This window comes from Oncorhynchus nerka, linkage group LG21, assembly GCF_034236695.1.
Source record: "Oncorhynchus nerka isolate Pitt River linkage group LG21, Oner_Uvic_2.0, whole genome shotgun sequence".
NCBI classification, from domain to species: Eukaryota; Metazoa; Chordata; class Actinopteri; order Salmoniformes; family Salmonidae; genus Oncorhynchus; species Oncorhynchus nerka.
The window spans coordinates 7093426-7120794 of NC_088416.1; the positions used below are offsets into that span (position 1 = coordinate 7093426).

A 27369-nucleotide genomic window follows, 5' to 3' on the forward strand; every position below is an offset into this window, starting at 1 on the left:
GAGGGGAGGGAGGGGGGGGGGGTGTCAAGCAGCTGCTCACATGGCTGCACATGCAGGGCACAACTGGATCCAGGCCAGGGAACCGCCCAATGACGGTGGAGCTAAAAGTCCAAGGGCAATCTACTCTTGGGGGGATTTGTGGTAGCTAGTGTTCGCTTTTTGGAGAAAACAGAGGGAGGGAGGGAGGGAGGGAGGAGGGGACAATGGATGTCCCCAGTTGTCAGTCAACATCGGTGTGATTGGGGGGGGGGGGTTGGTGGCTGAGAGTCTAGACTAGTAGCCACGTAGAAATGACTTGGGCAGGATAATTGGATATCTTACAATACAGACGATAAGATCAAATATATATTTCACAGCTGCTGCTGTGCCATTGAGTTTGGTGAAATGTGTTGCCTGGGTAGGGTAAGAGTTGACCTCGTGGCGTAAGAGTTGAATACCCCTGTGCTAGGCTATCTGCCGCGTGCGCGCGCGTGTGTATGTGTGTGTAAAGGGAGCGACACAGGAGATGAGAAGCAGGTACAGGGAGTGAAGGTTTATTAGCTGACGGACATGAAACGGAACAGGAACAGCGCCTGGACAGGAACACATAGCAAACACAATACGAAATAATGCAGACACAGGGAACATAACCAAGGAACAGACAGATATTCCGGGGGTAATCAACAAAGTGAAGGAGTCCAGGTGAGTCCAATGAGCACAGCTGTGCGTAATGTTGGTAACAGTCGTGTATGATGACGGGTAGCCTGGCGCCCTCGAGCGCCAGGGAGGGAGAGCGGGAGCAGCCGTGACAGTGTGTGTGTGTGTGTGTGTGTGTGTCATGCAGGTTTTACATGTACTTTCAGGAATAGCCTGCTAGAGGGTGACAAACATTTGCTAGATAGAGAGATGAGTGGAGGAGCTCATATATTAAACAGATCTAAAGAGACATGGGATGAGCTTGAAATAATGACATGGCACAAGCCTTTGAGATGAGTGAACCATGGTCTGGTATGGTGGGATGCTTGTTGTTATTGATGGCAGTGAGTGCTCTTCACCCTAATCCAACCTTGATTTAAGTATTGCATTCGACAAACGAGACAATATTTAAGATTAAACATCGACGACATTGTTTACCTGCTTAAATTAAATTAAATGCCATTCTCCAAGATGGCGTAGCAGTCAGACGTGTGTTTTGTCTTGTCCCGTCCTGTATAGTGTTCTACTGTGTTATTGACTTGTTAATTGTTTACTCCATGTGTAACTCTGTGTTATCTGTTCACACTGCTATGCTTTATCTTGGCCAGGTCGCAGTTGCAAATGAGAACTTGTTCTCAACTAGCCTACCTGGTTAAATAAAGGTGAAATAAAATAAAAATAAAAATAAAAAATTAAATGACAGCATCAAGATCATCAAGCAGGTCGTCTTTTAATAGCATTGTTAAATTAATGGGACAGAGATGGAGACAAGAGATCATAAAATGGATTGAGACTTATACCTAATCAGGCACAATCCAGAAAGCCTAATATTATGGACGGCCCAAATCGCATCTTCTTTTCAATTATTTTCTTTAAAGGCAACATCAAATGGCACTTTGTGTCCCGGGTCCAGACGAGCCAGATCTTCCACCCAGATTGCAAATCACATACCACCATAGTCCCTGTGCCAAAGAACACCAAGGTAACCTGTCTAAATGACTACCGACCCATAGCCCTCACCTCTGTAGCCATGAAGGGCTTTGAAAAGCTGGTCATGGCTCACATCAACACCATTATCCCAGAAACACTAGACCCACTCTAATTTGCATACTGCCCCAACAGATCCACAGATGATGCAATCTCTATTGCCCTCCACACTGCCCTTTCCCACCTGGACAAAAGGAACACATACGTGAGAATGCTATTCATTGCCTACAGCTCAGCGTTCAACACCATAGTACCCTCAAAGCTCATCTCTAAGCACCCTGGGACTAAACACCTTCCTCTGAAACTGGATCCTGGACTTCCTGATCGGCAGCCCTCAGGTGGTAAAGGTAGGTAACACATCTGCCACACTGATCCTCAACACAGGGGCCCCTCAGGGGTGCGTGCTCAGTCTCCTCCGGTACTCCCTGTTCACCCATTACCAAGCACGACTCCAACACTATCATTAAGTTTGCCGTCGACACAACAATGGTAGGCCTGATCACTGATAATGATGAGAGCTTATAGGGAGGAGATCAGAGACTTGGCAGTCTGGTGCCAGGACAACAACTTCTCCCTCAACGTGATCAAGACAAAGGAGATGATTGTGGACTACAGAAAAGGAGGACCGAGCACACCCCCCATTCTCATCGGCGGAGCTGTAGTGGAGCATTTGGCTGGTTATATAAAAGCATTTGAGACGACAGAAAAACAAAGATTCCATATAAAGGATCACTGAGTATTGCTGTAAATTTAAATTCAACCTATTTTGCATATCATGTTTGTTCCTATGCAAAGTGTGCCAACTAGGAACTATATGTTAAAACAGTCACCACAAGGACCTAACAAAGGGGCTACACCTCTCAAAAGGCCCAACATCAACACAGGCTGTGATTTTGGCCAGTTTACCGCAGTTCTAGTTAAACTCAGCATTACGTAATAAATACGGGGACTTAAAACAATAAATATCCCCCAGGAGAGCAGGGTTCAGCAATAGAAATACAATCTCACTGATGGACCAGGTCAAGTCCCTTTTATACTGAAGGAGGAAATACATGCATGAGCATCACTGTTAGCTGTAAATCCTTGACATGCATTTATCTTCCATCTCAACCAGAAATCCAGCTGTATATCCTTTTCTTTTGATAGACAAAGGCCTAAAAAAGTACATGTAGTTCTTATAGGACCGCGTGCCACAATATCATCTGTCAGTCACTGTTGCCTGTACAGCAATCCTAACATTCTCAAAAGTGTTCTTAAGGTGGGCATTTGATATCACTTTCACAAGGGTGCAATGAACACCATTGATTGTGAATTCCTTGTGTTAATTCTTTGTTGTTAGGTCAAGTTTATCACAAATCAGCAGTAGGAGGTGGCATTGATCAAGGTAGGCTACTGACATGTTTGTATCTGTCCTTTGATGTCCTGCAACTGGAGAGAGATTGTGTTGAGGTCAAGGTGTGAACTCTGCGTTTTTCCCCGCATGTTTCCGGTACTCGACTGGACATATAGTCCATTTTAGGATATGTTTAGTTTAGTTAACTGACTAATAATTTCTAGTTAATAATTTCTTATAATTTTCCCATAGTGTAAGCATATATTCTACAGAAGTTTTTGGAATGAAATGATGAAACGGGGGTGTGTCTTTTCGAAGAAACTGTAAAGAAATACGCCCCGTGTAATTTACTGCCAAAGAAACTGCGTCTTACGACAACGACCGACCGATACTATTCTGATAACCACAGAGCTAAAATGTGTTATGTCTTATAATTTAGGTTAAAGGTAGATTGCTGGGTTTAAACATTTTTTAAATCTAAGAATAAGTCTATCTCATTGTTATTTCGGTTTCTTAAATTTCGTGGATTTGTATTTGAAACGGCATGATGTTGGCTTTTTGTGGTTCATTGATATTCCTAATGGTTTTGGTCACCGCGGTTTCCACACTGGGTAAGTTGGTTAACCTGAATGAAAACTTTGAAACCTACATTGCTTTGATTGAAGAACAATGTGGGTTATTATTATTCTGATTACAAATCGGAAGGGATGATTTGCGGCAATAGGCTTAGCTATGTAATAATACTGTAATAACAATTTCCTCTGTAGGTTCTCGTTTTAAGTCATGGTGTTTTTCCCACTTGTAGTAATTCGACACACTATGTACTAAATCAGCTCACATCATATTTCGTCAGTATCCTAACCGCCTAACGTCCCCACATAATGTTATAAAAATACAAATGGGCAGTAATTCGGAGTCGTCTGCATGTGTTTGAACCTGCTCTTAAAATAAACAGACAACTCCTCATTATGCCTCACCTGCTCCTCAATTCTAACTATAAACCACAGGTTGTCAAATTAGTCTTGTATTTCATTCTAACATACATTAGGTAGGCAACTATTTGCGTAGGACATAGCTGCTAGGCATAAATAAATGTACTTTGGTCTTACATTAGCTTACCCAAACTACAGTATAATAAAATTTTAAGATCAGATTCCGTGGTACCAAAGGTGGTTTAACACGGGTGTGGTAAATCCCGGGACTGATTATCTCCTTGAGTGCTTGCTTAGACTGCAGACCGTTCTGTTCTTTTCAAGTAGGCTCATAAAACAAACATCAGTGCTTTACTATGATAAGCATGAGCAGGGCAATGCTTTCTGCAGTTCATTGTGGGCAAGGCAGTGTTGCAAAATGGGTTTAATAGTTTATGAGAAGGACTTTTGAAGCGATACAGACGGGCAACAATGTAGCCCAACTCACCTGGACAAAGTAACACTCTTATTTGCTGCCATTTTCAAGAAGGGGAAAAAGCAGTGTCTAATACATTATAAGTCAATGGAGATCTCTGGTTGAGATGAGAGTTGTGACGTGTCGTTTGGTTGATCATATAGTTGTCTAACAGGAATTGCCCAGGGTGCTGACATGAGGAAGTTCGTGTTGCTCTATAACACTTTGATTAACAAATTATTTCATTTGATTTGGTTACAGAGTGGTGGTTGTTTAGCAACAAAACCGACGCTTGCACAACTACGGCGCAAAACAGGGTTGGCTTAGATTGTTGACAAACTATATACATCCTTCATATGTTTATTGAAAACAATCATATCAAAGCACGGCTCCGGGGCGCGCTTCATTTTCGTGATGCGACTGTTTGGGGCAGAAATCCGTGTGTTGTGATTCTGGATAGCCAGATAGTTAGCAACAATTACAAGCTGACAGCCATGGTATATCAGACGCATACTACAGATATTACAAAACATTATTTTTACTGCTCTAATTATGTTGGTAACCAGTTTATAATAGTAATAAGGCACCTCGGGGGATTGTGATTTATGGCCAATATACCACGGCTAAGGACTGTGTCCAGGCACTCCATTGTGCATAAGAACAGTCCTTAGCCGTGGTATATTGGCCATATGCCACATCTCCAAGCCTTACTGCTTTATTATACCAGAGTGCACTCTGACTGCAATATTTTTTCACAAGGGATGTTTTAACCGATGTCATGCCTATGCTAAAGTGCTCTGGTGAAGGTTTCCTTGGTACTAACCCTCATGAGCAAAAATGTCAAGATGTAAAGAACCGAGACTACCTGCATGACGGGTTCTTCACCTTGCCTCCATAAGCCTACTAACTAAATGGAATGTCTTGTTTTCCTGGACAGTTCCGTCTCCAGAAAATGTGACAGTGAGCTGTAACAACTTACAGACAACTGTTGATTGGAACCACAGTGAACTGCTTCGTCGACCTCTCTTCAAATTGAAAATAACTGGTGATCTCAGGTGAGCTTTGCTGGTATTCTAATGAGTAGTAGCTACTACAGGCTACTGCTGACTCGGTTTTGGATGACCCTTCATAATGGCTTACATAGTACATATACACCATGGTAGGAGGAACTATATGTATGTAGGTGGTTTGTAATGGCTTGGAATAAATGGAATGGTACCAAACACACAAAGAACATGTTTGACTCCGTTCTAGCCATTACGATGAGCCCGTCCTCCTATAGCTCCTCCCAATAACCTCCTCTGATATACACTATGAAAGAACAATGAGGGACAGTATCCCGGTGTTACGAATCCCTTTGTCTCTACAGTCTAGGGGGGGGGGGGGGGGGGCAACGAGACCCATAACATAACTCATGCAAATAACAGTGAAAAAGTAACAGTGAGACCAAATAACCACAGACAACTTAAAATCAACCGTCAAACACTCATGGTTTATTTGGTAAACACACGGTAAAGGGGGGCAGGAAAAGAGGCTGAGCTGGACCCAAGGAAAGAAATAAGTATCGAAAAACACCCCTAAGCTAGACTACCTGCTTTAAGAACAGCTAGCTAACTAACCAAAAATACAGTGGGTGGTCCACCCAGTTCTACCTAGTGCTCTTAGACAAAGTGTTTCTATGGGTAGTGTATGCCCATGGGCGACTTGTCTTGGTACCCCCTTTTCCCACCATCAAACAAACAGTCAAACACCTTAACAAAAACAATACTCACAGGGTAACAGACAAAGTGACATGTAGTTGCTAACCCAAACAAGAGCTCTACAGAGAGATGGCATGACAGAGAGATTGAGCTCCAGAGAAAACAACTGACAGGGTTTTTAAACCAAGGGAAAGGGAATGTGATAGGATAAGGGAAAAGGAGCAGGTGTCTTCTGATTGATGACTGATTGGTAACTGATGATTGTCACCTGTGAGGGGAGAAGGAGAGAAAATAAATACACACAGGATACACACAGGATACCTGTATCCGGAACACCCGGACACAGATTAAACCTAGTCATGAACTAAGAAGCATGTTACAATGGAGATTCAAATAGATTTTTAGTCCAGGACTAGACTAGTGTCTGGGAAACCGGCCCTGAATGTTTATTCATGTTTGTAATATCATGCTTTAATTGTTGATAAAATATGAGTTTGTCTAACTATACTGAACAAATATAAATCCAACATGTAAAGTGTTGGTCCCATGTTTCATGAGCTGACATAAAATATCCCAGAAATTTTCCATACGCACTAAAGAAAGCTTATTTCTCTAAAAATGTTGTGCACAAATTTGTTAAGGTCACAGTTAGTGAGCATATCTCCTTTGCCAAGATAATTCATCCATCTGACAGGTGTGGCATATCAAGAAGGTGATTAAACAGGATGATCATTACACAGGTGTGCTGGGGACAATAAAAGGCCACTCTAGAATGTGCACTTTTGTCACACAACACAATGCCACAGATGTCTCAAGTTCTGAAAGAATTAGAATGCTGACTGCAGGAATGTCCAACAGAGCTGTTGCCAGGGAATTGAATGTTAATTTCTCTACCATAAGCCGCCTCCAACATAATTTTAGAGAATTTGGCAGTACTTCCAACCGGCCTCACAACCGCAGACCATTCTTCACCTGCGGGATCGTCTGAGACCAGCCACCTGGACAGCTGATGAAACAGTGGGTTTGCACAGCTGAAGAATTTCTGCACAAATTGTCAGAAAACGTCTCAAGGAAGATCATCTGCATGCTCGTCGTCCTCACCAGGGTCTTGACCTGACTGCAGTTCGGCGTCGTAACTGACTTCAGTGGGCAAATGCTCCCAGTCGATGGCCATTGGCACACCAGAGAAGTGTGCTCTTCACGGATGAATCCCGGTTTCAACTGTACTAGGCAGATGGCAGACAGCATGTATTGCGTCGAGTGGGCAAGCGGTTTGCTGATGTCAACGTTGTGAACAGAGTGCCCAATGGTGACGGTGGGGTTAGGGTATGGGCAGTCATAAGCTACGGACAACAAACACAATACAGCCTCCTTATATGAACTGTAACACAATCAAATCTTTGAAATTGTTGCATGTTGCGTTTTTGTTCAGTGTATATAATTTGATTGAAAAGAATAGCATGCGTATGTTATGGGCATCAGATACCTCCTAACAGATCTATCTGCTTATTCAACTATTATACATGATCTATTAACAGTTTCTAACTCTGTTTGTTGGTTGAGTGCCGTCTTTCTGTTAAATGTATCTAATGCTCCCTGTTTTTTGTAATAGTTCGTGGGAGAATTCCACTAAACAGCATCATTATGACCTCTCCCCCTTGATGTGGAATGCTAAAGAACTGGATCGCTACTTTGTGAACATAACGGCCATTGATGAAATGGAGGAATCAGCATCTCAGAAGTCCTCGATATTCACATTTAATAGAATCCTTACAGCTGACATCCACTGTAAGTACAATGTTTTCAAAAGTGTGTTTTCAAAGTGGGCATTGAAAGCATATCAATATTTTTCCTCATTGTATAGAAACATGATTTCGTTGTGTGACATAAAAATGACACCCATCCGTGCGACAGAGAGGTACAGTGCCAGTCAAAAGCTTGGACACACATGCTCCTTCAAGAGTGTGCAAAGCTGTCATCAAGTCAAAGGGTGGCTACTTTGAAGAATCTCATATAAAAATATTTTGTTTTGTTGAACACTTTTTTGGTTACTACATGATTCCATATATGTTATTTCATAGTTCTGATATCTTCACTATTATTCTACAATGTAGAAAATAGTAATAAATAAATAAAAACCCTTTAATGAGTAGGTGTGTCTAAACTTTTGACTGGTACTGTATATATGACCATTTTTTTTATTTTATTTTACTAGGCAAGTCAGTTAAGAACTAATTCTTATTTTCAATGACAGCCTAGGAACAGTGGGTTAACTGCCTGTTCAGGGGCAGAACGACAGATTTGTACCTTGTCAGCTCAGGGATTTGAACTTGCAACCTTTTGGTTACTAGTCCAACTCTCTAACCACTAGGCTACCCTGCCACCCCATTGAGGTAGTCTTCCTCCGGGTCAGTATATTGAGGTAGTCCTCCTCCGGGTCAGTGTATTGAGGTAGTCCTCCTCCGGGTCAGTATATTGAGGTAGCCCTCGTCTAGGTCAGTATATTGAGGTAGTCCTCCTCCGGGTCAGTATATTGAGGTAGTCCTCGTCTAGGTCAGTATATTGAGGTAGTCCTCCTCCAGGTCAGTCAGTATATTGAGGGAGTCCTCATCCAGGTCAGTATGTTGAGGGAGTCCTCCTCCAGGTCAGTATATTGAGGGAGTCCTCCTCCAGGTCAGTATATTGAGGTAGTCCTCATCCAGGTCAGTATGTTGAGGGAGTCCTCATCCAGGTCAGTATATTGAGGGAGTCCTCATCCAGGTCAGTATATTGAGGTAGTCCTCCTCCAGGTCAGTATATTGAGGGAGTCCTCATCCAGGTCAGTATATTGAGGGAGTCCTCCTCCAGGTCAGTATGTTGAGGGAGTCCTCCTCCAGGTCAGTATATTGAGGTAGTCCTCCTCCAGGTCAGTATGTTGAGGGAGTCCTCATCCAGGTCAGTATATTGAGGTAGTCCTCCTCCAGGTCAGTATGATGAGGGAGTCCTCATCCAGGTCAGTATATTGAGGTAGTCCTCCTCCAGGTCAGTATATTGAGGTAGTCCTCCTCCAGGTCAGTATATTGAGGGAGTCCTCCTCCAGGTCAGTATATTGAGGGAGTCCTCCTCCAGGTCAGTATATTGAGGGAGTCCTCATCCAGGTCAGGATATTGAGGGAGTCCTCATCCAGGTCAGGATATTGAGGGAATCCTCATCTAGGTCAGTATATTGAGATAGTCCTCCTCCAGGTCAGTATGTTGAGGGAGTCCTCCTCCAGGTCAGTATATTCATTACTGCAGGCTTTTTCTCTAACTCTACTCTCTAATTCTCTAATACCCTTTTCATTTTATCTCAGGCAAGTTGGATTTCCCTGCTGTAAATGTGTCAATGAAGGATATGAAGGTCACAGTGAGCTTCGACAACCCTTACCACCTGTACACAGAACTGAAAGAGTCTCGCATGGGTGAAGATGACAAACGCTTCCTATCCCAAGTAACCTATGAAAATGTAAGTATGATGAAAATTGCCCTTAATTGGTTAGAATCTACAGTGTACATGCAGAGGGTACACACAGGTTATACACACAGGGCGGCAGGGTAGCCTAGTGGTTAGAGTGTTGGACTAGTAACCGAAAGGTTGCAAGTTCGAATCCCCGAGCTGACAAGGTACAAATCTGTCCTTCTGCTCTGAACAGGCAGTTAACCCACTGTTCCTAGGCCGTCATTGAAAATAAGAATTTGTTCTTAACTGACTTGCCTCGTAAAAAAAACAAACAAAGAAAAAAATCCATTGAATTACTTTGCTCAGTGCATTAGCAACGATGACCCATCGATGGATACTTAACGATGATGTTGACATTTAGATTTTTTTTACTAATTGCATATTCTTTCTTCTGTCTGCAGACTAATCACACGTTTGAGTGCCAGATAGAAGACAAAGTCTGCCATCATGACTTCACAGTCCTGGGGAACAAGGAGAAGTACTGTGTTAGTCTGGAGGGGAATGCAATGGGCCACCGGGTTATGTTCAACAGAAAAGGGCCCATCTGTGTCAATGAAGAGAGTACGTACACTACCTTTGTTGACATTACACTTTATTTGTTATGTCTGGTCCAAGTATTTAACTCTGACATTTTGTTTGTATGAATTATTGCAGTTTTGATGGAATTATTATAGTCAAAATGAATAGCGGCCATGGAAAGTTAACTTACAATGACATAGTATGCAAGTTAAGCGATTCCGTGACTGATATGTTTGTCTGTCTGCAGAAACAATTTCACTGGAATCATTTTTGCCATTGATCATCATTGGCATTGTGGCCTTTGTAGTCTTTGTGACAATAAGGCTCTGCAAGAGAAGCATGCGGAAAAGAAACTTGTCCAATTTACCAAAGTCTTTGGTAAGCGCATAATGTGTATGGTGGATAATGTATGTATTATGTAGAATGAGTAAAATGTAGTGTATTTTATGTATAAAGCAGTACTACTTTCTCCTCTGGGACAAGTTCATCCTATCCAATGCTTTTGCTTGTTGCTAGAACAGTATATGATATCGGTTTGTTTTCTGGTCCAAAACCATAACCATACACCCTCTGAGCTGACTAATCTCAATTTGGCCTTGTATTATTCTTTCACAGGCTTCAACCTTATCAAACTCACACAATAATATAATGGACCTGCCATTTGAGATCATGGCGCACATCAGGGGCATAGAACCAGTTACCACCACATCCCAGAGCCTGTTGGAAACTTCAGAAGAGGAGGAGGAACCGGTTGAGACTCCGACCACTAGCGTTGGATTTTCGGCTAACCCCTTTAGTTCTGGGCAGGTGGGAGAGGGCTTATCGGACAGCAGGAGCCAATTACGGACTGAGCTTCAGGTGACACAGCCACGCTCTGTGCTGCTGTGTGGAGATGACTCCGAGGAATCAGAGGACATGGATTCCACAGCTTCTGGCTATGACAGACGACACATTCCTCTACAAGAGGTGGAGGTGGAGATGAGTGCAGGAGATGTAGTGGTGGGCTATGGCCCCACCTGAGCACCTCTGAACTCGGGCCTCTGTAAAAAAAAAAAAAAAAAAAAACCTTTCACTGGATGGATTAAGAACAATGACATTTGACTTCACAGAACTGGTTTACCTAGGTACACTGATACACTGTCATGCCTAACTGATGTTCAATCGTGTCCTCATTGGTGCAGCTCTTCATTCAAAGACTCAGTCATGGACATGCTTACTGAGGTGTGGCTGCTTCGCATGATGTATTGTCTCTACCTTCTTGCCCTTTGTGCTATTGTCTGTGTAATAATGTTGTCATGTGTTGCTGCCATGCTATGTTGTCGTCTTAGGTCTCTCTTTATGTAGTGTTGCGGTGTCTCTCTTGTCATGAGTTCTGTCCTATATTTTTATTTTGTATTTTTAATCCCAGCCCCCTTCCCTGCAGGAGGCCTTTTGATAGGTCGTCAATATAAATAAGAATTTGTTCTTAACTGACTTGCCTAGTTAAAGGTAAAAAAAAATAAGTAGAGAAATGTTTATGAATTTTTGTACATTTTATTTTAAACTTTTTTTTAACAAGGCAAACCCTAACCCGGACGATGCTGGGCCAATTGTGCACCACCCAAGGGGACTCACATCCGGTTGTGATACAGCCTAGAATCGAACCAGGGTCTGTATTGACGCCTCTAGCACTGAGATGCAGTGCCTTAGACCGCTGTGCCACTCGGGCTGACTCAGAGAACAGTCAGTGACAAAGTGCTCAAAGCCTCCAAGATGGCAGGCAGTTATACACCTGTACCACTCTTTCCACCTGAGCCATTTAAGGATAACAATAGGGATCTCTGACAACACTGGCCAACCTGTCATACTGGATTTACGACCAGCTTTATTTACGTCAACCACTCTTCCATGAAAATATGACCTTGTGGATCAACGGCACTAAAGATGTAGCACTGTAGGGTAAAATACACCAAATACTATGTATCCAAGCTAACCGACTAGGGTGTGAGATGCAAGGCAAATATCACCCACGACATTGGCCATCCACTGAAGTTGCATCAATTTCTTTCAATGTTTACCAAAACTTCAGGCCAACTGCCATTAACCAGGGGCCTGTTGCACAAAACTAGGATAAGGGATTAAGCCAGGATATCTTGGTGATCCTGGCTCAATTGATCCGTAATCCGGTTGCACTAAAGATGGATAGGGGGCAGGAGGATATGTTATGGTATAAATTACCATGGAGATTTATTCTGTGGAGCTAGCCTGCTCCAGACCAGGCTAAATTCCAGGATCTATTTAATCTCATCCCTAATGTCAGTCAGCAGTCACCACAAATGGAAACCAATAGTTATTTCACTGCTCACTATACATTGTTATCACATGTAACTAGACCCACTGTTATTATTTAAACGTTTGTGATCATTAATTTCAATGATTTTGGATAAAAAATGATTTTTAGATGATGTTGCTATCATTAGATAATTTACAGTTTCCCATAGACTATAAGGCTATATATAAAATGATAGAATATTAGGGCCACAGAGGGGAAAAAAACACAAGTCATAATATTGTAACCAGTTGTTTTAAAGGAGGACAGTTGTTAAAATGACAGATGTGGGGCATTTCGTGAAATTGTACTTCAGTATGGTTTCATAAACAAAGACATGCTGATGTGCCAGAATATTAAGTATCACATTGTCATAAGTATCAAAACTGTAAAAACAATATGTAGCTTCTTTTCTGCAGAAAGAACCAGCCTCATAAATTTATGACTTTATCCTTTTTCTTCAGTGTGGCCCTAGTACTCTGTCATATAAACAAATACACATTCCATATGAATATAAAAACACAATGTGTAACATTATGTTCCTTTATTGAATAAGGACAAAACAAAGCAGGTAAACCATCAGCTCCTTTCGAAACTGAAGTCACAGTGACTCTACAAGATGGAAAGCACAGAATCCAAGCATATTATACAAAATGATACATACACATTCAAAGGTCTGTATATAACACACCCTGCATGTCTGCACACTAAAATAAATGCAGGACAAATCCATACACATCAACTGAACAGACAAATGAATGGATGCAGTAGCCTCCCTGCAGCCTTGTATTACACACAGTATACCGCACAAACATCATAAGAGGCCAAATTCGTCAAAAAACGAACCCAAAAAACCCAAATTCCTCTGCCACCGCAGGACATATTTAACCAAAATTGAAAGCACACATACTAACTAAAATAATTCAACACATATTGGTCCCTCAGCAGCCGACCACTGTCGTCATCAGGGAAGATTGCCGGATTGTCCCAGTCCATGGCTGGTGGCACTCTGGGGGCCCTCTCCTTCCTCAGGCAGGCCACATTGTGGAGGACAGCACAAGCCACAGTAATATCACATGCCCTAACAGGGCTGACCCTTAATTTGTGAAGGCAGTGAAAGTGTGCCTTCAGGAGGCCAAAGGTCATTTCAACTCTGGCCCTGGTCCTGGCATGGGCATGGTTGTAGGCCTGCTGTGCTTCCTGGGGGTCTGTGAAAGGTGTCAGGAGAAAAGGCTGGCAGCCATACCCCTGTCTCCCAGCAACACACCAGAGAATTCACCTGTCAACACAAAATCTCATCATTACTACCTCATAAACACAGTGATATTCTTGACACAGCCATGATGGTTATAAATAGGGGTTGTGTGGCTTACCTTGTGATAGGCACTGATAGATTTCAGAGGCCCGAAAGATTCTGGAGTCATGGACTGAGCCAGGCCATTTTGCCACAACATTGCTGATCACACAGTCAGCATTGCAGACCATCTGAAATCATAAGATGAGGAATATTACACCAATCAATGCACATCACTGGCAATGCAGAGTGTTCGTCAATGGACAATATCAAAAATTTTATCATAGCTTTATACAGTGTGATGGAGTTACTTTACACAATTTCACTCATATCTGCAGTGCATTTCAATTAAAAATTTAACCGTTTCATAATTACAGTACAACTGCATTTTTGGAGATGTGAATTAAATATTTGAATTGTAATTGTGATGTTTCAGCGGAGCGGTGAGTGTGTAATTGTGCACTACTTACGCATTCAGGCGGTCTGCAATACTTTGCCACGCGTTTTCTCTTTGCTTTATCACTGTGGCGGTGTTGCCTTTCTTCTTAATTATATATTTTACCTCCTCGTATGCCTCCATGAGGATTTGTGCTTCCGACGGGGAAAAGTACGCGGCTCTAGTTGCCATGGTAAATCAGTTAATCTGTGATCTGTGGCGGGGTCTATTTGAGTGAGCCGTGAGCGCGCACCTATCCAGGATTGGTTTCACCTGGTTTAATGAATCCGTGTCTGCTCATCCTGGCTTGGTCTTTGTGCAACCAATTAAGCCTGGACCCACATGTTTTGGCTTCATTGAGCTCAGCTGAGTCATTTATCCCGGATGTCTTAATTCTACTTTTGTGCAACAGGCCCCTGGTTAGATAATGATTGCCACTCTGTATAATGTTATTTTCTGTTGTATTTCTGTTTTTAATGGTCCCTGGGAGATTTCCGTAAGTCTATCGCCAGTTCAAATCTGTGTGCTGAACTAATCTTCAGTAAACATTACTCAGGATGTAAAAATATTTAGGGTGGTTGAGCATTGAAATATAATTGAATAACCAAATGAATGTCACACACACAACTGTAAAATAAAACAGACTAAGTATTTAATTTTTCTCAACAAAAAAACCAGGAAGATTCTTTAGCTTTATTGTATAAGGTAAGAAGGGTTAGTGAACTGCACTCTGATGACTGACATGCTAACTTCAAAACAGTTGATCTATAATTTTTTTTTTAAACGTCTGAATTAGCCTGGTCCCAGATCTGTTTGTGCAGTCTTGAAGACTTACTGTCATGGTGAGAATGATCATAGGAGTTGGGGAGAGCACAAACAGATCTGGGACCAGGCTACATTAATCTCTGAACACTTCACAAAAAAATGCCACACAGCCCATAGTCCTCGTGTTGGGGGTCCTCTGCAAAATGGCGGTTGCAGGGTTGTTGTCCATCAGTAATCCAGTTAAGAGGATGAGCACAAAGTCAGTCCCAATTCATCTTCCATCTGGGCAGCTAAGACAGCTTTAGACCCTGGACGTTGGAACGCAGGTTCAACATTTGTTTCTCTTGATAGACCTTTTCCTGTTTGAACGCCTCTTTGTTGGCCTTTTTTTCTGTTCTTCGCTCCTGTAGGAACATTCAAGAAATATGTTGTCAATGGTGAAGGACAAAAAGCATTCTACAAGATATCCAAAATACTTGAACCGTATTCATAGATGACGCTTACAAAAAAATAAATGTAGTTATACAATGTATATAATTTCAGCAAAAAAAGAAACGTCTCTTTTTCAGGACCCTTTCAAAGTTAATTCGTAAAAAAAAATCTAAATAACTTCACAGATCGTCATTGTAAAAGGTTTAAACACTGTTTCCCATGCTTGTGTCAATGAACCATAAACAATTAATGAACATGCACCTGTGGAACAGTCTTTAAGACACTAACAGCTTACAGGCGGTAGGCAATAAAGGTCACAGTCCCTGGAGGGGGTGCGTCACCTGAGTGGGTGATTCACTGTTGTGGTCATCCTGTCTGGGTTGGCGCCCCCCCCTTGGGTTGTGCCGTGGCGGAGATCTTTGTGGGCTATACTCAGCCTTGTCTCAGGATGGTAAGTTGGTGGTTGAAGATATCCCTCTAGTGGTGTGGGGGCTGTGCTTTGGCAAAGTGGGTGGGGTTATATCCTGCCTGTTTGGTCCTGTCCGGGGGTGTCCTCGGATGGGGCCACAGTGTCTCCTGACCCCTCCTGTCTCAGCCTCCAGTATTTATGCTGCAGTAGTTTGTGTCGGGGGGCTAGGGTCAGTTTGTTATATCTGGAGTACTTCTCCTGTCCTATTCGGTGTCCTGTGTGAATCTAAGTGTGCGTTCTCTAATTCTCTCCTTCTTTCTTTCTCTCTCTCGGAGGACCTGAGCCCTAGGACCATGCCCCCGGACTACCTGACATGATGACTCCTTGCTGTCCCCAGTCCACCTGGCCATGCTGCTGCTCCAGTTTCAACTGTTCTGCCTTACTATTATTCGACCATGCTGGTCATTTATGAACATTTGAACATCTTGGCCATGTTCTGTTATAATCTCCACCCGGCACAGCCAGAAGAGGACTGGCCACCCCACATAGCCTGGTTCCTCTCTAGGTTTCTTCCTAGGGTTTGGCCTTTCTAGGGAGTTTTTCCTAGCCTCCGTGCTTCTACACCTGCATTGCTTGCTGTTTGGGGTTTTAGGCTGAGTTTCTGTACAGCACTTTGAGATATCAGCTGATGTACGAAGGGCTATATAAATACATTTGATTTGACAGTTATGAAAACTTAGGACACTAAAGAGGCCTTTCTACTGCCTCTAAAAACACCAAAGGAAAGATGCCCAGGGTCCCTGCTCATCTGTGTGAATGTGCCTTAGGCATGCTGCAAGGAGGCATGAGGACTGCAGATGTTCCTCGCAGTGGCAGACCACATGTAACAACACCTGCACAGGATCAGTACATCCGAACATCACACCTGCGGGATAGGTACAGAATGGCAACAACAACTGTCCGAGTTACACCAGGAACGTACAATCCCTCCATGAGAGAGACTGGACTGAGGGCTTGTAGGCCTGTTGTAAGGCAGGTCCTCACCAGACAACACCGGCAACAACGTCCCCTATGGGCACAAAATCTACCGTCGCTGGACCAGGCAGGACTGGCAAAAAGTGCTCTTCACTGACGAGTCGCGGTTTTGTCTCCCCCCGGGGGTGATGGTCGGATTCGCGTTCATCGTCGAAGGAATGGGCGTTAAACCGAGGTCTGTACTCTGGATCGATTTGGAGGTGGAGGGTTCATCATGGTCTTGGGCGGTGTGTCACAGCATCATCGGACTGAGCTTGTCGTCATTGCAGGCAATCTTAACGCTGTGCGTTACAGGGAAGACATCCTCCTCCCTCACGTGGTACCCTTCCTGCAGGCTCATCCTGACATTCCACCAGCCATACTGCTCATTCTATGCGTGATTTCCTACAAGACAGGAATGTCAGTGTTCTGCCATGGCCAACGAAGAGCCTGGATCTCAATCTCATTGAGCACGTCTGGGACCTGTTGGATCGGAGGGCTAGGGCCAATCCCCCCAGAAATGTCTAGGAACTTGCAGGTGGAAGAATGGGGTAACATCTCACAGCAAGAACTGGCAAATCTGGTGCACTCCATGAGGAGGAGATGCACTGCAGTACTTAATGCAGCTGGTGGCCACACCAGATAATGACTGTTACTTTTGACCCCCACCTTTGTTCAATTTCTGTTAGTCATTATTCAATTTCTGTTTGTCACATGTCTGTGGAAGTTGTTCTCAGTTTTTCTCAGTTGTTGAATCTTGTTATGTTCATACAAATATTTACACATGTAAAGTTTGCTGAAAATAAAGGCAGTTGACAGTGAGTGGACGTTTCTTTTTTTTGCTGAGATATAATATACTCAGAAAAAAACTGCACCTTTTTGTTATTTTGACCAGTTGTCATTTTCTGCAAATAAATCCTCTAAATGACAATATCTTTATTTGGAATTTGGGAGAAATGTCAGTAGTTTATAGAATAAAATAAAAATGTTAATTTTACCCAAACACATACCTATAAATAGAAAAACAAGATAAATATAAAAAACCTGGGTAATATTGCAGTGGTCTCTTTATATATGTATACATACAGCTCTGGAGAAAAAATAAATATATATATACAGTTAAAGTCGGAAGTTTACATACACCATAGCCAAATACATTTAAACTCAGTTTTACAATTCCTGACATTTAATCCAAGTAGAAATTCCCTGTCTTAGGTCAGTTAGGATCACCACTTTCATTTTAAGAATGTGAAATGTCAGAATAATAGTTGAGAATGATTTATTTCAGCTTTTATTTATTTCATCACATTCCCAGTGGGTCAGAAGTTTACATACTCTCAATTAGTATTTGGTAGCATTGCCTTTAAATTGTTCAACTTCGACCAAACATCTCAGGTAGCCTTCCACAAGTTTCCCACAATAAATTGGGTGAATTTTGGCCCAATCCTCCTGACAGAGCTGGTGTAACTGAGTCAAGTTTCTAGGCCTCCTTGCTAGCACACGCTTTTTCAGTTCTGCCCACAAATCAGGGCTTTATGATGGCCACTCCAATACCTTGACTTTGTTGTCATTAAGCCATTTTGCCACGACTTTGGAAGTATGCTTGGGGTCATTGTCCATTTGGAAGACCCATTTGCGACCAAGCTTTAACTTCCTGACTGATGTCTTGAGATGTTGCTTCAATATATCCACGTAATTTTCCGCCCTCATGATGCCATCTATTTTGTGAAGTGCACCAGTCCCTCCTGCAGCAAAGCTCCCCCACAACAGGATGCTGCCACCCCCATGCTTCACGGTTGGAATGGTGTTCCTCGGCTTGCAAGCCTACCCCTTTTTCTCCAAACATAACGATGGTCATTATGGCCAAACAGTTCTATTTTTGCTTCATCAGACTAGAGGACATTTCGCCAAGTACAATCTTTGTCCCCATGTGCAGTTGCAAATCATAGTCTGGCTTTTTTATGGCGGTTTTGGGGCACTGGCTTCTTCCTTGCTGAGTGTCCTTTCAGGTTATGTCGATATAGGACTCGTTTTACTGTGGATATAGATACTTTTGTACCTGTTTCCTCCAGCATCTTCACAAGGTCCTTTGCTGTGGTTCTGGGATTTTTGCACCAAAGTACGTTCATCTCTAGGAGACAGAATGCGTCTCCTTCTTGAGCGGTATGAACCAGACATGTGGAGGTCTACAATTATTTTTCTGAGGTCTTGGCTGATTTCTTTTCATTTGAACTTCTGACCCACTGGAATTGTGATACAGTGAATTATAAGTGGAATAATCTGTCTGTAAACAATTGTTGGAAAAATTACTTGTGTCATGCACAAAGTAGATGTCCTAACCCACTTGCCAATCTGTAGTTTGTTAACAAGAAATGTGTGGAGTGGTTGAAAAACGAGTTTAATAACTCCAACCTAAGTGTATGTAAACTTCTGACTTCAACTCTATATAAACAACATGGAGCACAGTATTCCAACCTATGACAATTGTTCCAGGAGCTTTTTCAACAATTTTGTTACCAAGCCAACAATAAATTAATTCTCAACATGAACACCCAGTAGGGAGGACAAGACAGAGCTATTAGCCCTGAGTATAGTAACCCACCTTGCGCTCTTCTCTGATAGCCTGTTTCCTGGCTTTCCGCTCCTCCTTGCTCTCCTCTCGAGGTCGGGGCTGTGTGGCAACTCGGGGCAGGTCTGAGTCGTTGATACGCTCCATGCGCTCCGCCTGCTTGGCTGTCGGGCCCCTCCCGGGAAGGACGTCCAGAGGAATGCCTGTCCTGGTAGACACTCGGATGGGCTTTGCCTGAGAAGAGAACACAGAAATACACTAAACGGTCATATCAACAGCAACAATGGCCCGGAGCTGATGCCTTGAATTCACAACTTAGTAGCTAACGTTGGGTAGGAAGACGAGCTAAAAGCCTCACAAAATGTTTAACGTTAGATATGAAACTTACTTACTTCGCTCAAACAACCAACAGAGGAAAACATTTCTTACCTTTGGTGGATCTTTGATGATTTTTGGATGGTTATACAAATTTGAATAGGTACCTTGGATAGTAAAGAAAGGACTTCAATATTCATTAACAAAAAGGGAAAATGTTGTAATTATGGTAATAAAGATCTAGCCAATAGGTATGTCATCAGAACAGAATTGTCATCAGGCAATCTTAAAGTGTTAGTTACTGAACAGACAATAGCAACACGTTTAGTAGACTAACTTACTGATAATGGTTTCACAGTCCCACTTCTCTGCCGGTGCCGTCAGGACAATGGTCTCCATCTCCTGTTCCTCTTCATCCTCCTCCTCCCTCACCACTGGCAGCTCTTTAGGACCCAGGGCATCAGGCCTCCGGTAGCTGAAAGAACATAGTTGATTCAATTACTGTCATTATCTATAGTTAATCACACATACACACAAAGAAATGCTTATGGTAATCCATTGTGTCCAATGAGGACTTCCACCTCTGTCTTTATCTAAGAGTATTGCTATGGCAAAAGAGTTACACACTCACTCTAACTCCTTCTGTTTGAAGTAGTCTTTGATGACCTCCTCCAGGCGAGCACTGTCTGGCTCGATATGCCCTTCCAGCTCAGCGTTGTCCAGGGCCCCAATCTCATCCTCATCAAACTGCTCGAAAAACTATGGGCGACAGAAAGAAACAAGTTCTGAAAACGATACAATGACATTCATTGAAATCATTGTTCGAATTAAAGGAATATCATAAGTTGAAATCAGCACCTGAGTGTAGGGCTGTTGCGGTGACCGTATTACCGCCACACCAGTGGTCACGAGTCATGTAGGCAGTCAAATTTCACATGAGCGTTTAGTCACGGTAATTAGGCTTCTCCAAGCTGATGCTGCTGGTGATCAGTAGCTTACCAAACTGCCTGGTACTCAGCACTCGATTGTCCCTCTAATCACTTTGGCAACAACGCAAATGTAAAGGAAAATCGAATCAAACACTTCATGAGAGCCAATGAGCTCATGTTGAGGCACATTTCTATAGGCTATGCTATTGCAGGAGAAAGCAGAGTGATGGCCGCTAATAAAAAGAGGAGGATCCCATCAGCTTTCTATAGGCTCGGCCTACTATATTTATTTCTCAACTTTCCTAATATTAAGCACATTACTTTCTCTTTACAACAGGAGTATAGACTATCTGGCTGGCATTAAAATAAACCGTGGGGAAAAACTTCCATCACTATTTAAGTGCATAGATGACATTGATTTTTTCCCACTGCCCGTGTTTCGATGCAGGTGCATGATAATGGTAAAATCTAAATAAGTAAAAATGTTACACATATATTAAATAGTATATGCAAAGACAAGATTAAATTAAGAATAGTCTGATGGGGGACATTCACTTGTGAATGATGCCCAGCATAAGAAAAAAAATACCTTTTGCGACTTGTTCGAATCATAGTCACACACCTCATGTAGCCTAGCCCATCGGCGTATATGTTTTAATAAGGTTTGTATCGTAATTAAAGTGGCCAAATAACTTCTTAAAATTAAGCACATATATCCACTTTACAAGGGGTGTAGAGTCTAATGTGCATACATAAGCAGCGCAAGAGTTTCACGTTTGGGGAAGATCATTTTCAGCATAGAAATGCACCTCTATCGTGAAAACATTACATGCATAATCGCATTTTAGGTCACTTTTGAGAATGGTGTTTTCCCGCTAATGGAACATTCGCGCTTATAATGTGAAGAAAAAGCTGCATAGTTTATCAACATTTTAAGCTAAATGTTCAGATCCTTTGCTTCCACCACATTGCACAATACATTATTTGGATGCTTGTGGTTGTATTAATTTGGGATCCATTGCATCCCACAACTGTCCCAGACTATGTTTGGAATACTTATTTCTCGTACAGAATAAGTAGACTTTTGTACTATGGGGGATAGTTGATTGACATAGGCTAGTGCTTTTGCTGTTCGTTAGGCCTACTCCTCTTCTTGGCTGACAAAAAGTAAATGTGGCCAGTTCTTCCAATATCTTCAATATGCACCTCAGAATTGGATTTAAAAAATTTAAAAATTTAAAAAATGTATTTTACGAGGCAAGTCAGTTAAGAACAAATTCTTATTTTCAATGACGGCCTAGGAACAGTGGGTTAACTGCCTGTTCAGGGGCAGAACGACAGATTTATACCTTGTCAGCTCGGGATTTGAACTTGCAACCTTCCGGTTACTAGTCCAACGCTCTAACCACTAGGCTACCCTGCCGCCCATAATATAATAAGGACGCCCGCAGTTGCATCTGCCTTAACTTGTAGCTTGTGAACAAGACCCGGTCACGTGACGGAGAGCCGTGCTTCGGCTTGCGCAGTGCACTCAGGGAGAAGGGCACAACGCAGCACACCGGCCTGCAAAAGGTATGGATTTTTTTTTAGGGTGCATTACAGCCAGAAAGGGGATGCCGCCGTGAAATTCGAGGCATTATCAAGAGCTTGTCGAATAGTCAATGAGAGACTATTGGAGTGTGTACAGCTTGCGGGAAAAAAAACTAAGCAGAACTCATGCATTTAAGCAACTTATTTCAAATCATCATTAGAGTCTCATCATCAAAACATACAGCCCAACGTGTATTAGACTTCTTAAAATGTGGAAGCCAGGAGATGCTAAATGTGTTTATGTTAATTAACTGTCAATCACCGTGAGACCGACAGTTATTTGCTTGACAATCACCGTCTGACTACATTTTGTGACCGCCACAGCCCTGAGTGTTTATGCTGTTCGATCAGGCAGTCAACCACAGTTTATCTTTTACCAAAGGTCACAAAATGCAACCCAGGTCCAAACCCCAAAAGTATGTCCGGGGCTCACTGACCTTCTCAAAGCGGTCGTCCAGCAGTGTGAGCTGTTCGTTCCTCCTCATGACTGACGAGGTCATGGAGTATTCTGTGAAGCGAGTTTTCGTCTCCTCGTCCATGAACATGAACTCCCGGGGGTGCCCCTCGCCGTCCTCATCACCAGAGACACCGCCCTCGGAGTTAAAGTCTCCCTCAGAGTCGCTCTCCTCTTCGTCTGTATCCTCCCACTCTTCATCACCATCACTGCAATATGAGAGTGAGTGAGAGAGTGAGTGAGAGAGCGAGAGAGGAGGTTACCAACAGCGCAAAGGGACTTGGGAGAGCACGGCTTTATTGTGACAGGACTTCAATTAGCAGATGTTAACCAGCTCTTAGTAAGAAACTAAAAACACAAAAAGCAATCCTCTCTCTCTCAACAATTGTAACTTGATTGGTATAGCCCAAATGAATGGGACTAAGGCTCGCTAAAAATAAATAAAACGGATATAAAGTATACATTCTTACCCCACGCCAACAGCTCCTTTGACATCGTTGGCCTTCAAAATGAAGTCGTCATCCAGCATGTTGTCTGGGTCGTCAAAGTCAAAGTCCTCGTCGAGAGCAGCTATGATGTCTGGGTCCATGTCCAGCCTGGGTCCTTTGAGACAAAACACGAGGGGGAGAGAAAAGGAGTTTTAAAAACTTGGAAGACTTCACCGATTTAGAATCATGACCTGGCGTTTGGTTTTGTTACTGACGGAGGGGAGGCCTCTTACCTGAGATGGGGGCAGCTTTGTTCAACATTCCCACCTCCTCCTCAAACTCTGATGCAAACACAGAGGAGGGCAAGTTGAAAGAGACGGTCTGCTGAAGTTACAAAAGCATAATAGGTTTAATACTTCCGTCTATCACAATTACCTCAAAAATACTGGCTACCCTACTCGCTGTTGCTATAAAATGTGTAGTGGTTATTAAGAGAAATGTAGTCATGATAGCTAATGTTGGCCCCATACCCCATCCTACAGTCACTCCTACCACAACCTAAAATACACTATGTATTGGGGAAAGTGGGGAAATTTGATCTCACAAATGCAAGCCTCTTAAAAACTACTCCAGCTAGCTACATTGTTAGCAAAGGACAAGATCATTTCAACTTGTATTTACACCATCGGCGGTTTGGTCCAATATATAGCCCAAACATTCACACAACCGTTCCACTCAGCAACAACCACTGGACCTCGTGCTAAACTTACAGGAGTAGCCTTTTCCTCCTCCCCATCGTCGTCATCATCCCCATCCTGGAGGTCATGGGTACGTTTGCCTCTCTGTGATTTGCCGGATGAAGCCCACTCTACGGGCCGAGCCGTTTCTCTCAGGTGCTGCAGGTAGTTGTAGTCGTCGTCGAAAAACACCCCAAACTCCCTCTGCTCCTCTTGCCGCTTCTCCACCTCCACCTGAACACAGACAGTAGAGTAAGTGGTTACGGACCATGAGACAAAAAATACAATTGTGGGATTTTAATGCACCAAATATCTTGGTTGTCCTTGGCCAATGAATATCTACAACAAATATGTTTTTGACTTGAAGTGCAACTCTTCTACTAGGACAAATAGCCTAAATATTGTAACCAATGGATGTCTTTTGATGAAAACTGTGACCATTTCTTCCATTGCAACACTAAATACCTGAGTAAAGTTTGGTACATGTACTAACACAGTAGGTACTAGAACCCCTGGGGGTACTTGGTCTATCCACAGGGGGTACTTGACACGAATCTCAATCAAATGTACTTATAAAGCCCTTTCTACATCAGCAGATGTCACAAAGTGCTTATACAGAATCCCAGCCTAAAATCCCAAAACAGCAAGCAATGCAGATGGAGAAGCACGGACTCTCAAGACTCATGCACACGAGTGGGTACTTCAGCAGTACTCCGGGCAGAGCAAAATTCAGTTGACGGTACAGTGAGTACGTTTCCTATGCAATACTCATGTAAACACCCTACTCTGTTCATCTTAAATCGGCGTAAGGTCACATTAAATCGCCGATTAAAACATTTGCTTTTCTGAGCAATCTTTCGAATTAATAGGACATGTAAACAACTTCATCGGCGGTCCAGCGGTGTCTCTGATCTGCGCATGTGTTAGCAACAGCACGAGTGAAATGAGTTCGGTACAACTAAACGTATGCATTTTATAAGTCGTTTTTCCACATACAAACTTTACATGTCCGAACTCAGAATCAAATATGCTTCCCAAAAATAACATGTTCATGTGTGGTAGAAAGTTTATTTTGATTGGGGATTTCAGGCATTTATCAGAGCATCAACAGGTAACATTTTCAGATGTGTCCAAATGTGTCCATGTAAACAGGATTATTAGGGGAATTGTTCTTCTTGCAAAACATGCATATACGTTTTAATCAAACTATTATATTAATCTGACTATCCACAATAATCTCATTATTAACCATACTCAGTAACCGGTTGGGAACCACTGTAATAACACGTTCTTACCTTTTGTGCGGGTAAGAGGACATGCTGCGGTGCTTTCTCGTCAGCAGCGAGGGGGTCCCTCTGACTTCTGTGGACCAGGTGAAAGGTCACCGCTTTCTTCTTGTCAATGAATGCCTTCTTCCTTTTATTAGGCTAGAAAAGAAAGACATGTAGATAATGCAATTTGTTACATAGTCTTTGGGTCACCTGCATCAGGCTCAGATGCAGCAATATATCAGTGACCTGTGTTGAGTGGTCACTGTTCATCACAAGCCCTTTGTACATGAGGGTTAGGCAGTAAGAAAGGAATAACTGTTCTGAAATGTAAATTGATGTTCATGCACTAGCTAGTTAGCTAACTTAGCTTAACTTGCTAACAACCAACACACAATCTAGTTTGTTGGCTATTGCTAAAACGATCAAACTCACCCACACTTGAAACAACATATTAACTAGCTAACATGTTTGGTTTAGTAGACATTGACAAGCACAACAGTTGGCATTATTTATGTACGTTAGTAAGTCAGCTGCCTGTCTGTCTGTCGACATAGATAGAATGCAAAGCTAAAACAACGTTGGCAGCTGAAAGTGTGCTTACCATAGTTCAATTGGATCGCTGTGAACACACTTTCAAAGTATTTTTACAAAAACGTTTCTGACAGTTATCTCGCGCTAAAATAGTGTCATTTACGGGGATTTAAAAAATAAATGTCAATGTTGTTTATCCACGCGGACTCCTTCCTCACACGCTGCTTCTACCATTTTTGGAACAAACCATTTCACAGGACAAAAGGGGTGTACTTTGTTCACTTCATACATTATATCAGATGGCTATACATTCTTGTATTTGTATTAATATATTATGTTGTCAAAGTATGTATTCTCTATGAAATAATTGTTAATTGAAAACCAATTAACTGGAATGTAAGTAGCCTGGCGGGTAGGAGTGTTGGGCCAGTAACCGAAAGGTTGCTGGATCGAATCCACAGCTGACAAGGTAAAAATCTGTCGTTTTGCCACTGAACAAGGCAGAAAGTACATAGAGGAACACAAGTATATATGAATAATATACAAAGGAAAATGGGGCTAGGGGGTACAATATCACATTACACAAGGACCTTAAGGGACAGACATACTTATACTTCTAACAGTTTTTTTGTTAGAATATTTAATTGTCTTAAAATATAGTTCCATTTCTTTTTGTAAGGTAAGAAAATGTGTTTTGTTTGTAAATTTACATTTGTGAATATGAAATTTGGCACAACGAATAATCAAATTAATTACATAAAATTGTTTCAACTTATTTCTATTTTAGGTAAATTATCCAAGCAGTACATCTCTACACAATAGTGCAAAATCTCCATAAATGCGTTAAATTATAAATCTACTGATGTCTTGCATGAATACAATGCCAAAAATGTCCACGTTTCTGGATGGTCATTACAAAAGGTACAATTTGAGTTTGTTTTTCTTAAACTTCTTCATATAGTGGTTGTCAGGATAATATTTATGAATAATTTTAAAGGAAACGTACTTAATTTTGTTAACAAGTAGGTTCTGAGGGTCAGGTCTTGACACTCCTGAATAATAAAGCAACACCTGAGCAAGGCAGTTAAACAACTGTTCCTCGGGCGCCGAAGACGTGGATGTTGATTAAGGCAACCCGCCGCACCTCTCTGATTCAGAGGGGTTGGGTTAAATGCGGAAAACACATTTCAGTGGAATGCATTCAGTTGTACATTGACGAGGTATCCCCATTCCCCTAATACGTGTTCCCCTTCAGTTGGTATAACCCAGACGACCAAACTAATCGATAATGAACAACAGGAATCGATCACAGCATCATCCAGCTCAAGACTTCCCGATATTTTGTGTAACCTTTATTTAAGAAAGTAAATCAGATAAGAACAAATGACTATTTACAATGACGGCCTACACCGGCCGAACCCGGAAGTCGCTGGGCCAATTGTGCGCCGCCCTATGGGGCTCCCAATCACCGCCGTTTGTGATACAGTCTGTTTTATTTTATTGGCACGAAATCTACAAAGCTTTTGTAATGTGAGGTGAGCAATAGCCAATGAGAGCTCGCCAGAGAAGAAGCCAGTGAGATTACTTTATTTTGCATCACCCATAACGCGTAGACTATAGAGAATGAGCGATTACTACCGCTAGTATACTTTTGCACTTGCCTTTAATCAAAGCCACATTGTCAAATCGCTACAGCTCTGAAGTTCACAAGCAATGTTATTAAATTCTAAATGTTGGCTAGGTATTTCAACTCTAGCAAGCGTGAATGTCTGACTGAAAATATTTCAGGCTGCTTTGAGCCACTGCTCCT

General features: G+C 42.3%; 2 protein-coding genes across 5 annotated transcripts; one reads left to right on the plus strand and one right to left on the minus strand.

Moving 5' to 3' along the window:
* Positions 1–238: 238 nt before the first annotated feature.
* LOC115142493 (interferon gamma receptor 1-like) lies at positions 239–12521 on the plus strand. Of its 3 annotated transcripts, XM_065006242.1 has the most exons (9): positions 239–681; positions 1554–1657; positions 1798–2009; positions 5319–5436; positions 7694–7869; positions 9413–9564; positions 9960–10119; positions 10325–10455; positions 10693–12521. In XM_065006242.1, exons 3-9 carry the CDS (start codon positions 1874–1876, stop codon positions 11095–11097), a joined length of 1278 nt encoding a protein of 425 aa, XP_064862314.1. In that variant the 5' UTR covers positions 239–681; positions 1554–1657; positions 1798–1873; the 3' UTR covers positions 11098–12521. The 3 variants fall into 3 exon arrangements, with proteins under 3 accessions (XP_064862314.1, XP_029537867.1, XP_029537866.1); XM_029682007.2 differs by lacking the exons at positions 1554–1657; positions 1798–2009 and having other exon boundaries at positions 246–681; XM_029682006.2 differs by lacking the exons at positions 239–681; positions 1554–1657; positions 1798–2009 and adding an exon at positions 3334–3606.
* A 2224-nt stretch (positions 12522–14745) lies between these two features.
* Positions 14746–25813, minus strand: LOC115142488 (protein LTV1 homolog). Of its 2 annotated transcripts, none has more exons than XM_029681996.2 (11): positions 25630–25813; positions 25053–25184; positions 23791–23991; positions 23314–23401; positions 23063–23195; positions 22576–22801; positions 20251–20378; positions 19961–20094; positions 19734–19786; positions 19338–19538; positions 14746–15284 (listed from the first exon to the last, which is right to left on the minus strand). In XM_029681996.2, the coding sequence occupies exons 1-11, from the start codon at positions 25630–25632 to the stop codon at positions 15171–15173; spliced, it is 1413 nt and encodes a 470-aa protein (XP_029537856.1). In that variant the 5' UTR covers positions 25633–25813; the 3' UTR covers positions 14746–15170. The 2 variants fall into 2 exon arrangements, with proteins under 2 accessions (XP_029537856.1, XP_029537855.1); XM_029681995.2 differs by having other exon boundaries at positions 23314–23404.
* Between the last annotated feature and the right edge of the window lie 1556 nt (positions 25814–27369).